The sequence below is a fragment of the Cyprinodon tularosa genome, unplaced genomic scaffold, assembly GCF_016077235.1.
Source record: "Cyprinodon tularosa strain WSP-4 unplaced genomic scaffold, ASM1607723v1 ctg17, whole genome shotgun sequence".
In the NCBI taxonomy this organism is placed as follows: domain Eukaryota; kingdom Metazoa; phylum Chordata; class Actinopteri; order Cyprinodontiformes; family Cyprinodontidae; genus Cyprinodon; species Cyprinodon tularosa.
Genome location: NW_024038531.1, coordinates 4,207,852 through 4,220,749, shown reverse-complemented (window position 1 = coordinate 4,220,749; position 12,898 = coordinate 4,207,852). Strand labels below are relative to the sequence as shown.

General features: G+C 36.2%; 1 protein-coding gene across 1 annotated transcript in view; it reads right to left on the bottom strand.

Moving 5' to 3' along the window:
- Positions 1 to 12,898, bottom strand: part of ptn (pleiotrophin) — a 78,154-nt gene that overhangs the window by 10,815 nt on the left and 54,441 nt on the right. Inside the window, exons 2-4 of the mRNA XM_038281375.1 lie at positions 12,294 to 12,388; positions 11,557 to 11,730; positions 4,002 to 4,163 (exon numbers count right to left, since the gene is read on the bottom strand). Of these exons, the coding sequence (XP_038137303.1) occupies positions 4,002 to 4,163; positions 11,557 to 11,730; positions 12,294 to 12,387 (430 nt within the window). The 5' untranslated portion in view covers position 12,388. The remainder of the gene's footprint in view (positions 1 to 4,001; positions 4,164 to 11,556; positions 11,731 to 12,293; positions 12,389 to 12,898) is intronic.

The window sequence follows — 12,898 nt, the reverse complement described above, 5'->3', positions numbered from 1 at the left end:
AACTCCAAAACGTTCCTTAGAATGGAGCTTCTAAATGCTATTTAATTAATGAGCATACTTAGTTATTTTTAGCATGGCTGTAATAACATTTAGTGAAACTTATATTTGTTCTATCACTGTTATTAAACAATGATACACTTTAGTGTATGTTGTTAAGTTATCTAAACAAAAATGAAATATTTACAGGTGGAAAATATTTAAAATATAAAATTATCTAACTAGAAGTTATAAAATTTTGGTTATATAGTCTTGGCTGAATTGCATGCACAAAGTAAAGAGACATTTCATAGTTCATGACTTTGGAAACTGAATAGAATATGTAACATCACCTTGTATTTGTGAGAATGAACCTTCCTGAATGTATTTATTTGAAGAAGCGGATTAGCAAACTCTTTGTGCAAACTTTGTGTCAGCTGCTGAGCATGATAAACCGGGCATCTATCCACTGGCACCATTTCCAGACTCATAATAATTCTGTTTAGACAATGAGGCATTCGCAGTGGGTAAATTACATCCTTGTTTACTAAATTTACAAACTGCAGTGACCCACAATAAATCAAGTACTTCTTACCAGCTCCATTCAAGACAGTAACATATTCTACCAGAGTTCACATGATTACCTTTTCCCCCATTAGGTCAATACTGGTGCTACTCAAGTTTTTGATTGCTCTCCATTTACCACAGAATGTTGAATGCAGAAACTCATTGTTCCAGAGTTCAGTGACTTTGACATGGCTGAGGAAACTAAAAGCCTGTAATTATAGCTGAATAGAGAGTTAACTATCTCAGGCTGAGTTTGATACTGTCACTCAGAGCTTCAGCTTCACGGTTAAGTAGGAGGAGTTCCTACAGGGTGATGGAGCATTGAATGTGAATGCAAATCACAGATGACTTTGCCTGAGATTAAATCATTTGCATGGGTTTGTTGGATTAAGCAAAGATGCAATCAGTGTGTGATGTTTGAAGAGACAAGGCGAGAATCTACTGAACTTGCACAGCAATTATCAGAGAAGATGATAGAAGTCAGCCCTGATGCAAACTGATACACATTCTGATGAGTAATCATTCTAATTAAAATAAATCCAGGATTCTTTAGAATGATGTGTTATGAGCAAAACAAAACATAAAAAAAGACTATAATCAGATGTCTCCTCAGCAGTTTGGCAGAAGATTCAGAAAAACGAGTGGCAAACATCCTTTCAGTTATGATAAGTTCAACCAACCTGTTTACAATCAGCTTGGGTAGAAACATTATTTTTTTTTCTCATTCATTAGTTTCTGTTTTTCTTTTTCATTCAATCCACTAAAATTGCATTTCTTTAGAAATCAATAACTTGACCCATCATAGTATTGAAAAGGCTTTAGTGTTGCTAGTAAATTTTAGTCATTACATGCTCAATAGAAACCTGCTTCATATTAGTGATAGAATTATTTAAATATGCTGATGAAGGTTCTCAGTCATCCAGGTCGTAGTCATTCCGTAAAAAGTTTTACGGAATTATTTAAATGTCTGGAATTTTCCTTTTGCATCAGTTTCTTGATAATATAAATATTCCTCCATATTTTGGTTTCATCCTTTTGATTTGTAATAAAAACGAATTATATGCTTGGTAGCAAACTCAAATTATTTAAATTGTAATAACGGTATTTAAAAAGTAGATGTACATAATTAATTTACAATGCTAACTTAGGTCTTAAGAAATACGTGTTAACAGCTGTTGTTTCATTACAACTTAAGCTTTTATCACATCTAGTTTTCACTGATAATCCTTGGGAATCTTCTTCAAATTAATTATAGTATAACTGCACTGAATGGAGTTCACTAAACATGATTTGAAACAGAATATATTAGTCTTAGAGATGACCGTTAATATCAGAGCAGAAACCAAGACATGAAGTCAGATGAGAGTTCTGAGAAGGGATTGTCTCAAGGCAAAAAAGCTGCAGGTGGATATAAAAAATACCCACAGCATTAAACTTCCTGGAAGTACTGGAATCTCAGTTATTCAGAACTGGAGAAAATTTGACCCTCACCTGATTAAACCGATCAAACTGAGATAGAGGGCCTACGCCCAGTGAGACATAGGTCCATATTTCTCATTTGGAGGTAGAAGAACCATCCAAAAACTCTATAATTGCTTATACACTCCACTTGGGCCTTAATAATGCTGAAAAGATAGCCGCCCTTCCGTGAGATACATACTAAAAACCAAATTAATGTTATGGTTTTCCCCTTTTGGACTTTGAGTTATCTAAGTAACTCTATTTAGTTGGTCTTTGTTTTATTTCCCATTTTGTGTTAAATATATATGCAGGCTTAGTTGATCACTCTTGCCCCCTTGTGCCTGTTTCCTTCCCCCTAGCTCCCTTCTAGTCACTTCCATCCACACCTGCTCCATATCAGCTGATTACCTCAGGTTTTGTTCTGTCTATATATACTTTCCCTGTGCAGTTGCTCAGTGCTGTTTCCTTGTTGTGTCTTTGCTCCCATGTATTTTTTCCATTTAATTTTTTTGGACTTAGCTTTTGTTGCCTTTGGGATTTTGATTAAACCTACAGGATCTAATATCTGTCTCCCTCATCTCTACAATTGGGTCCTCAACCAACCTCCACACTTACGCTGACACTTAAATTTTCCCCAAAAAACTAAAAAAATAAGGAAAAACTTTAAACAAATAAACTAACATGCAAACAAACTTACTATTATAAACCCAACTAAGAAGCATGGTGGTGGCAGCATCACGGTGTGCAGATTTTGTTTTTCCCCTAAGCTGTTTTCAAGATCAAACTATTAGAAAGTATAGATATTTTATTTAAAAAAACATTCCTGTTTAAAATAACTCACATGATACGAGACAAATAACAGGGATGATCTTAGTTTTTAGTGAAATTTAGCTGACAGAAAAAAGTCTTTCCTTCCCTAACTTGATGCTGTGCACCAACTGTCAACAGGCTTAAAGAAGGCTGTTAAATTTTTGCCTTGCTAACAGAACAGACATGTTTACAAGTTTAAGTTTGTAGAAATATTCCATTTAATTGAAATAAAAGAAGATTAGAAACATATAATTAACAATTTCATCCACAAACTCTAATTAGCCCAAAAACACTTATATCAATGGAAGCTGATAAAATCATATATTTACCCATAACCCAAAATGTTATAATTTTAGAGCTTCATTCACCTCTAGTCTCATCTATTCCTATCTGAAGTGTTGCTTGAAGTAGAGTGATGAAATACTTTGGTAAACATGCAACAGCCTCATATTTTTTAATGTGTTGTTCTCATAAACATAGAGAAGGAAAAATATTTTTTTCAAGAAAAACAACAGTAGTGAGTTTTAACATTAAATTTCTTATCTGCAGTTTTTTTTATCGGTTTTTTAAATCATGTATATATAATATATATAGATAGCATATATAGAAACTGCTTACAGTTATAGATTTTTTTTTATTGAATCGATCAATTTAATGAAATGTGTAATGTTAAGAATACATATACAGTATGTGTAGTCTTTTCTCTGGCAATGTTTTCTATGCGGTCCTTTGTAACATGAAAACGCATGCAATCAACAAATCTCTTTTTTGGTCTATTTGAAAATTATCATAGTTAACATTCATTGTAGCGGTAACATAAAACTTCAATAGTTTAATATACTTTCCTAACTGTGTGGGGTCCCTGTATATCTTACATTTGCATCAAGGTCCAAGAGCTGATACATTGCAAATGAAATGCAGAAAAGGTTCATCTTATACAGTTTGATTCATTGCTTTGCTTAGTCAACTTGCTACAAATGCTACTTCAGTATTACATTAATTTAGAATCCATCCAAGCCTTGTTTTGTTTTTTGAAGCTCAGCAGAAAACTAATTTTCTTTTCTGCCAGAGACAAACATTTTTTTCCAACATGATTCCCATGAATCCTCATAGTTTCTGACGGCTGCGACGTGTCCAGCGATGACTCGTTTTTTTAATCAAGAAAAGATTTTGCTTTTTCAGCTTACCTTGCAGCTTGGTCTTGGGAAGTTTCCCACATGGCTTGGTAGCTGTGACAGTGGCAGCGCAGGTCGCATCCATGAGCGCTCTCTTCAGGACCCCAGTCCTGTTCTTCTTCCCTGTAGTCAGGTCACACTCCCCCCAATCCTGGAACTCGTACTTGCAGTCCCCTGCAAAAAAAAAGTGAACCAAAAATGAAAAATTGCTGGTAAAAATGTTGCATGTATGACTGAAAAAAGCTGAGTTGTGGAACAGCTGCTTAATCAGTTGTTGGTTGTTACAATTTCGTGTCCAATACAAACATAATTAACATGGAGAGCTTTAATTAACAGCAAAAGATGGATTCCAATGCAGAAGCAGAAAGGACTTAAATGTTTGGATCTTAATTTTACTACATGGCGAAACCTACCAACACATAAATGCATCAAAAACAACCTGGAAACAACAAATAGAAAAACAGTCAAACAGATGAGGACTGCCTCCAAAAAATGCCATTAGCTGCTAGCGTATATTACAGAAGTGAGTTTTCAAGGTGTGTTTGTTTAGTGTGTACATAAGTGTTTGTGTACTCTCCTCATCTCTCTTCCTACATTATTTTTCTTCCAGGCCGGCCAGTCTCTATCGAGGCTGTGACACTCATTCGTCTGCTTCCTCTCACATGAAAGACTGTGTCAATGCAGCCAAGATCCCAGAGTACTCATCAGAGCAAGGGAGAGGTGGAAGGAGAGGTGAGGTAAAGGGAGGAAAGAGAGCAGAGTGAGGGAGTGACAGGGCTATTGTTGCAGGAATCCTACAGGGACTCTCTGAGCAACCAAGTTTGAAAGCCCTGTTCCCTTCAAAACCATAATTTATGTCAAAGAGACGGAGAGAGATATCCCACTTGTTGGCAATTTATCAGGAGCTTGTGCTACATTTTGAAGTGTCACATGCTGTGTTGCAAAGGTATTCCAACACCTTGAACCGTTTCACAAGTTTGTTTTACAGGACTTTCATATAATGAAGCCAAAAAAGTTAGTTAAACTAGAAGGAAATGGTTTTTAGAAGACTAATTTTTCTGCAAGCATAGCTGCAAATTGTTCCAGGGTATGTCTCTATCAGCTTTCCACAACTTGACACGTTTTTTTTTCCTTTTCTTTCCCCCCCGACTTTCTTTGCATTCAAGCTCAGTGGAATTGAAAGACAAGAATCTGTGAAAAGCAGTTTTCTGTGTCCTGCCTCAGATTCTGAATTCCATTAATGTTGGACAAGATATTGCTTATCAAACAAAAATACAGAGGTATTACTGTGCCGAATCTTTATAACCATAGCTGCTCTCTCATTTTTGAGAATCAAAGGTTAACAATATTTTTAATTAGTCATTTTGCTTCTCCTACTACTTTTGTACAGCTTGCAGCATATTTCGTCCTTCTGTTATACTTTCCAGGCCCTTGTATCTTTCTTTTCAATTAACCCTATATTTCCAACTTTTTTTCTACATCTTTTTGGTGGGTATTTTAGGATTTTTTATTGTTGTCCCAAGCAGGTTCTTTTTGTTATTCAGCAGTTCTCCCTCTGGATTGTGCCGATTTACTTTTTAATCCCAACTTGGATCTGAATGGACTGTCAGTTCAATGCAGAGCCTATTTCTCAAACCAAACTGTGGTTCACCAAGGTCATCTCTTTGTTTTTGATCCTCCTAAAAAATCTATGTAATTCAATTAAGTAGACAATCTATAGTAACATAGCATCTAAATCTGTGTGGTAAGAGATGCATCTCACATGGTTTCTGCTTCAAAACATTTCAGCTTTGCTTATCTCATAACACCTGACCTATGTGTTCAGTAAACAAAGAATCCTAGTCTTTTCGTTCATTATGTAATAAATTATTCAACTTTAGTTCCATTAGTACATTATTAGCAATAAATTGTAAACTTAATCACACAGAGACCTCTGTAAATGTTTGCATTAGATAGTCTGACATCCTTAATCTTTAAAGTAGGTATTACAACACTTAAAAACCTTAAAGAACACAAACCTCTTACAAACAAAATGTTAGGAATCCAGTTTGTGTGGGTTGTTTTTGTGTTTTTCTCTCTCCACCACCAGGTGGTGCCCTGCTCCTCGTTGGGCCTCCCTGCACACCTGCGGCTCGTTGGATCACTACCGGAGGAGTATTTGAGCAGTGGGCTGTCACTACCTCGACGCGAGCGTGTTTGCCAGGTTTGGGTACTCTAGCCAAGCTGAGATTAGCAGAGTCTAACCGAAGCTTTGTTTCTCTGAGTTTAATCTTGTTTTTGTCTTTGCTCTTCGGCAGGAAGCCTTTCCTGTGTAACTGGATAACCTGGACCTTCCCCCCCTGAAGGGATTACTGAGTACACACTGAGCAGGGCTAAACCTCCATTGGATCCGTTCAAGTTCTCATCGGAAAACCAAGTGACAGTCCGCTCCTTTACTCCTCTTGGTCCAACGTATGTCTACCTGTCCGCTCTCCAACGAGTTCCCTCTCCTCTAGATTATTTCCCCACAAACTGGATTCAAGGATTAACAAGAGCCCCCTCAAACGTGAGTTTCTCTCCAGCTACATTCAAGCCTCAGTCAATTTTCCTACGGTCCCTGAACTGATCACTATGATCTCTCCTTCAGACTCTCCGGTTCCGGTTCCCCAGTTCTCGAGGTTCCAGCTCCTACTTCTGTGTTTCATCAACATTCAATGAACCTGTTAAACTTTTTCCCTTGGACTCTGAGTGGTTCTCTGCATGTGAGTCAGATCGCTTAAACCAAATATTCAATTTTTAAAATGCATACCAACAGTCACCTTACTGTATTGTGATTGCATATTTATGTGTGGTGCATTCAGCGTATTCAGAGTTAGGTGGGGTGTGTGCAACCCTTTGTCGCTGCTCCCAAGGGTGCCTCTTTATTATAGGTTCTTTTACAGAACAACAAACAATGACTCTGCAGAATTATTAACAGCTACTTCTTTATACTTTATGAAAGGCTTTTGAAAGCTTTAAATGTCAATTAAAGCTTTGAAGAAACAGTTGCAGTAGAATGCCGACAACATGCAGTAAAACAATGACGATAAAGAACATTAAAAATACAAGGTGGGAATTTAGAATAAATGAACTTGCCTCATGGGAGCATGGTGAAATGTTTACTTGTTTTAAATGCTAAATACTCTGACATAACATATTGAAACAGAGGAAGTGAATAACACTGATCGTTTCTTTGTTGCCATGTATTTCAGTGGGTGGTATTTATTAAGGAGAAATAAACATTTTTCTTCAAAGTTGATATTTTAGAAGCAGGAAAAATTGCTTTGCTTTAGTGTTTTAGTTATTTTGGCAAAGGCTACATCCTTATGGGCTGGAGCCTCTCCAAAACTGGAGGTTTATGTTGGATATCACTCATCTCCAGTGGTCAGTATTTATCTAAAATTGTCAAAAGACAAAACGGTGCTGAAGCTTTGCATGTTTTAGGTGACCACAACATCACCTTCATGGTTTGAACCAAGAGGTGAGCAATGTAGCTCAGTTTAGGAAGAAAGTAAAGGTGATTCTCATTGAAAGGTCTTATATTACAGTTTGTCCAATAGGGGGCTGCACAGTCTAAGACCTGTCAATGATACAATTGCCACACAACTAACTTGAGCTGCGGATATCCCTTTGAATTCTATAAATATCCGTCAAACCAAACCTCTGTGACTTATGCTGCACAACTAAGTTTGATCCATAGAGCTGACTTGCAAGAGTTGCAAAATCTGCTGGTGAAACCTTTTCACATACCGCAGCAGACTTTCAGGGTTGAGTTTAATCAATAACTTAATTGATCAAGGCTGTTTAAGCAACTTTAGGTCAAGCAGTCAAGGCGTTATTCCTTGACAGTTTAAAAAAGTAAGTTTGTAACAGCAAGAAAAACAAACTTATATAAATGGACAGAGAGTCAGAGAATATACTGTATTTCTGAAAATGGTAGAGTTTAGAGGACATGCTGGTTGGAAGAAGAGAACAAACATAGTTCATACAAACTGGATGGATGATGGTGGGAATTTTTTTAATATGTCATATTAAAATAAGCGTTAATTTCCGCATGTTTTGCTCCTGAATTTAATAATAATATAGCGTATGCTCTCCTTGAGCTCCGAAGAAGTCGGAGCGGAGCAAGACGGGAGGAACAGCGGAGGCTGTAGGCTTTGCTTTGCGCAGGAGGTCTGGAGCGCAGCGGTGAAGGAGGATGTGAGCTTTCGGGGTTAAACACTGTCGTCGGACAAAATGGGGTTATTAATAATATTTAATATTTTAAATCAGGTTGGGGTCCTGTATATCATAGTAATATCCCACTGTATATTATATTCGATACATATCCAGCTGTAAATTTAGTTCATAACACTAGTTATCTATATATTATATTCATCTATTAGTAAGATTCTGTTTATAATGGTATTCATCTCTATACTTACTCAGTAGAACCCATGTCCTGTATTTATAGAACCATTATTTATCCTGCACTTGCTGCTATTGCACTTCTGGTTAGACCTAAACTGCATTTCGTTGCCTTGTACCTGTACCTGTGTAATGACAATAAAGTTGAATCTAATCTAATTAGCCAGCAGGTCCGCTGATCCATGACCTCTGCTGTAGAGAATATGTAGTAAAAGATGTTGACATTTGGTAACAAAGGATAAGGACATTATGGTCGTTTTTTTTTTTATATATATATATATATTTTCCACACAACAGTTTTAATTTGCTTATCAGCACATAATCTAAATGCTGACGTAGGTTCAGCACGAAGTTAAAATCATTGAGTTCAAATACATTTTATTCAAACTGACCTTAAATGTTGCAGAACATCAGTGTAAGTTTGTTTAACTTTTATTTCTGTGTGATGTTAAAATGAAAGTAAACCCTGCAGGTACTTTCAGTGCAGTCAAGTTGGCTGTGTTTGTTTATAACATCTCTGAAAACCAAAGTTTCTTTGGACATCTCAGAATTACATCCTGTCTTCCAGTGACCCTAATAAAAGATACAAAAATAATAAAATGATTTTAATAACAAACATATTCTTACAACTGCGGTATCTTTACCACAAAAATGATACTGTATATCATATTGTTACACTTCCTTATTTTCTTTGATCAACAAATTTCTTCTATTAAGAGTCTGGATCCACGTTATTTAATACCGCAAACTTTTACTATCACAATCTGTGCATATAGTAGGCGAGGACATATTCTGCAATCAGTTCATCATTTCTGACAGGCCCGCTGCAAAGAAGGAGACTCCTGTCTTGCAAGTTTTACCATGGGAACAGCAGTCCCCCCAGACTTGTCATTTCTGGAGATTTTAGCAGCAGAGAATCCAGCTAAAAAAAAGCTAATCTGGGACTACTTGGTGATAAGATTTCTCCAGATCACTCCGATAGAATGTCTCAGAAATTGGCTTTTATATACGATAAAATGTGAAAAATTTAGTAAACATGCCTTCAGCATCAAACACTGCTCGACTGACAAAATCCAGAGAGTTATGAACCTGCCAAACCATATGCACTCTGCTTCTATTTACACCCCCCAAAAACAAGGCAAAAACAATGTCTGATACTCTGTTGTGCTGGTAATGATGATGTTGGATGGTTATTTCCATGACAATGTATCATATTCTCAGCAGACATTTCTGTTGTACCTCTAATTAGCTAGCTTATGCATTCTTGTTCTGAAAATGAGGCCATTGTTTTTCCAAATGACACGCAACAATGGATTATGGGGAGTGGAGCAACAAATAGAAATCATGTACTTGTACAAAGGTGGAATTCTCTGGGTATGTTCATCAATAATTGAAACCCTATGAATACAGTGATGAATGTCAGTACAATTCTTAGTATAAGTGACTCATACTCGTAATACTAATCAGTAACAGATATGGACACATTTTGTTACCGTTCATCGTGTTGTTTCTTTTGTTTTTGATAAAAATATATACATAAAAAAAAAAAAAACTATGATTTATGTTCTTTCATTAGAAAATATAAAAAAGTCTCTGGTGGCTAAAGTGTCGGCACCTTTAGTAAAGTTTTGGTGCAGAATAGTATGGAAGGATAACAGCAATGTTATCATTCATTACAGTTTGGTGAAGTGAGAGAAACAGGCATATAGGAAAGCCCAGAAACATGGATAAAATAAGCAGCACAAAGAGCATGACAACAGGATTACATAAACAGATGAGGAGGTCTAGCAAACTTATAAATGTTGCTGAAATGATTAGAACAACAAGAATCCGGTTGGTCTAATCAACAAGATGCACTGCAGCTTTGAAAAGACTGAACAGCTGAATCCAAAAATGAAAAAATAAATGAACATAGCATTGAATGCACAGTGATCACAGAACATAAACAGAAATATAGAGTATCCAAGAAGACATTATCACATTTAAAAACATGAAAAAAGAACAAAACAACAAACAGAAAATACTGTTGATTAATGAAAGAAAAAATGGAAGCATAAACAGAACTCAAATGAAAGTCAACTCAAATTCAGCACAACCCCTTTAGAATACATGTGAGGCACTTTTAAATATATGTTTGATTTTAACTAAATCAAAGTTGTATATATTTTATAACTGTAATCTATCTTTTTTAGTTCCTTTTGTGTATAGATAGGGTCTGGTACAGGAACCCATTATTATGTGTGTATTATGTGAGAAAAAAGTCTGTTAAATGACTAAATATCTAATATATAAAAAAAAACTTTCCAGGGACTGTAACTAGACCTCTATGCTATGATTAAATGAATAGTTATGTGATAAGCAGTGGCTATTTCTCATTTAGTACTAGGGAGGTTAAATATCCCCTGTAAATTTAGTAAAATGATTGGTAAAATATACGTTATTAAACTTCATAAATGTAGTCATTAAATAGTAATAAATATGGGCTAAAAACACCTGATTTCATGAATATTTGCTCATTTATCTGCTGTTTATTCCGCTTTGGACGCAAATTCCCCTCCACTCTGGAGCAGCAGGATGCTGTCGTTCAGCCTCCTTGAGAAATCCCTGTTGATGTTTGAGCCTTGGTCTATTGAGGTAAGCAGCAAGAAAGTACAGCCCTGATTGGATAACACGCAAAATTTAACTAACACTATTGAACTCCTACTTTTTCAGAGAGCAGCAGCTGCCATTTGTGGAAAGCCCATCCTGTCCTCTGTTAAGCAGAGTGAAGGATTCATAATGATATGGATCTGTTGATTTTCAAAATACCATTAATACTTTGGTAAAACAGAAGACCTTAAACTGCTCAAAATACAAGGACACTGTAAGTAAAATGTGGTAGCCTTTCCAAAAGAACTGAAAATGAAATGTTATTGGATCCACTGCTCGCTAACAAAAGGGGTTTTAGAGAGCAGCAGCATTTTATTCAAGAAATTATTATTCATCTAGGGATTCTTATAGCTGAATTAATGTATTTAAAAAAAGGGTTGTGTACGATTAAACCTCTCCACAAACGATTATTCTATTTTAGGACTTTTCACATCTGTAACAGGGATTCCAATGTGATTGTCTGCATCTCCAAGCTCTAAATATATATTTTTACCTCCAAACTTCTTCTTCCAGTTGCAGGGGATTTTGCAGCGTTGGGTTTTAATGGTCTGCTTGCAGTCTGTACCCGTGCGTGTTCCTTCCCTGGTTCCCAGTCCACAGTCCCCCTCATTTGCAACACAAACACTCCACTGCCATTCCCCGCAGTCAGATCTGCGCTCCTTCTTTCCTGCAGGGGGAAATTATTTGGTGATATGTTTGTTTAGAGTCTGGAAGAGTAAATAGTCTAAAAATTAGTGCATCTCAATTTATTCCACTTTAAAACTATTTTTTTAGCATAAAATATATAATTTGACAAAGAAATGATAAATTACATCAAAGTTCTCATTCTTGTACATCTATAACTTTTTTAAAACTGCATTGTGTTTTATATTTACGTTTCGGAACAAAGAAAAAAAATTGCTTATTTCCTTCTTTGCACTAACTTTCAATGCCGATACGGCAAATTTTTCCTTGTAATTTAAACAAGCTTAAATCTCAATTAATTTACACAAGAGAAATCCATTTGACTTATTTCCTCTTTGTTGCAAATTTCTTTTTTTTTTTTTCTTTACGTATTACACTGGAGAAGTAGCACTGCACACCAATAGTCTGTTTGCATTTTGCTAAAGCTGATTCTGGCTAAATTAAAAGTTCAAGAAGCAAAAGCACTGCATGTGTGTGTCTTCATTTCAGGATCTTAAATCCAAATTGTTTCATCGTTTCACAAGTGTGAGAGGTTGCAAGAATCACCTTGTTTTTCTGCTTTGCCTCCTTCGGCTGCCATCACCGTTAGCACCAGGACTGCCAGTACAACCACTTGCGTCCACATCTTCTGTCCAATCATCCTTAAAAATAAAAAGTATCATAATAAAATTATCATTCAGTTCTGTGCATACGTGATCATGAAATTAACAGAGCCAGTGTTTCTGAAGAACATGGAGGTAAACAGAAAAGCAATAGCAAAAGTCCTCAGAGACTTGAGGAAAGCCTGGGGCCTTTTTGGTTCTCCATCTTATCTTGTGCCATTACCACATTGCAGGACTCCAATATCAAAAATTGGGATTGTCTGCCGAGCAATTACTGTACATTGACAGTCACAGGCGTATGTACTGTCAAGCTCAGCGAGAGCTTGTCGCGGTCACATAAAGTCATCATGTTACATTTTAAAACCCTCTTCTCCCTTTAGGCTAAATACAATGTTTCATTCAGTTTAGAAACTCCATAAGGCTTTAAATTGTGTTGGTTTTAACAGTGAATTTGTGAGATGGGATGTAGAAAATCTTGAGCCTAAATCAGCCTAAGGTCTTTCTACCTATTTTTTTTATCTTCTTCCCATGCAACCCAGTCTCATGGGA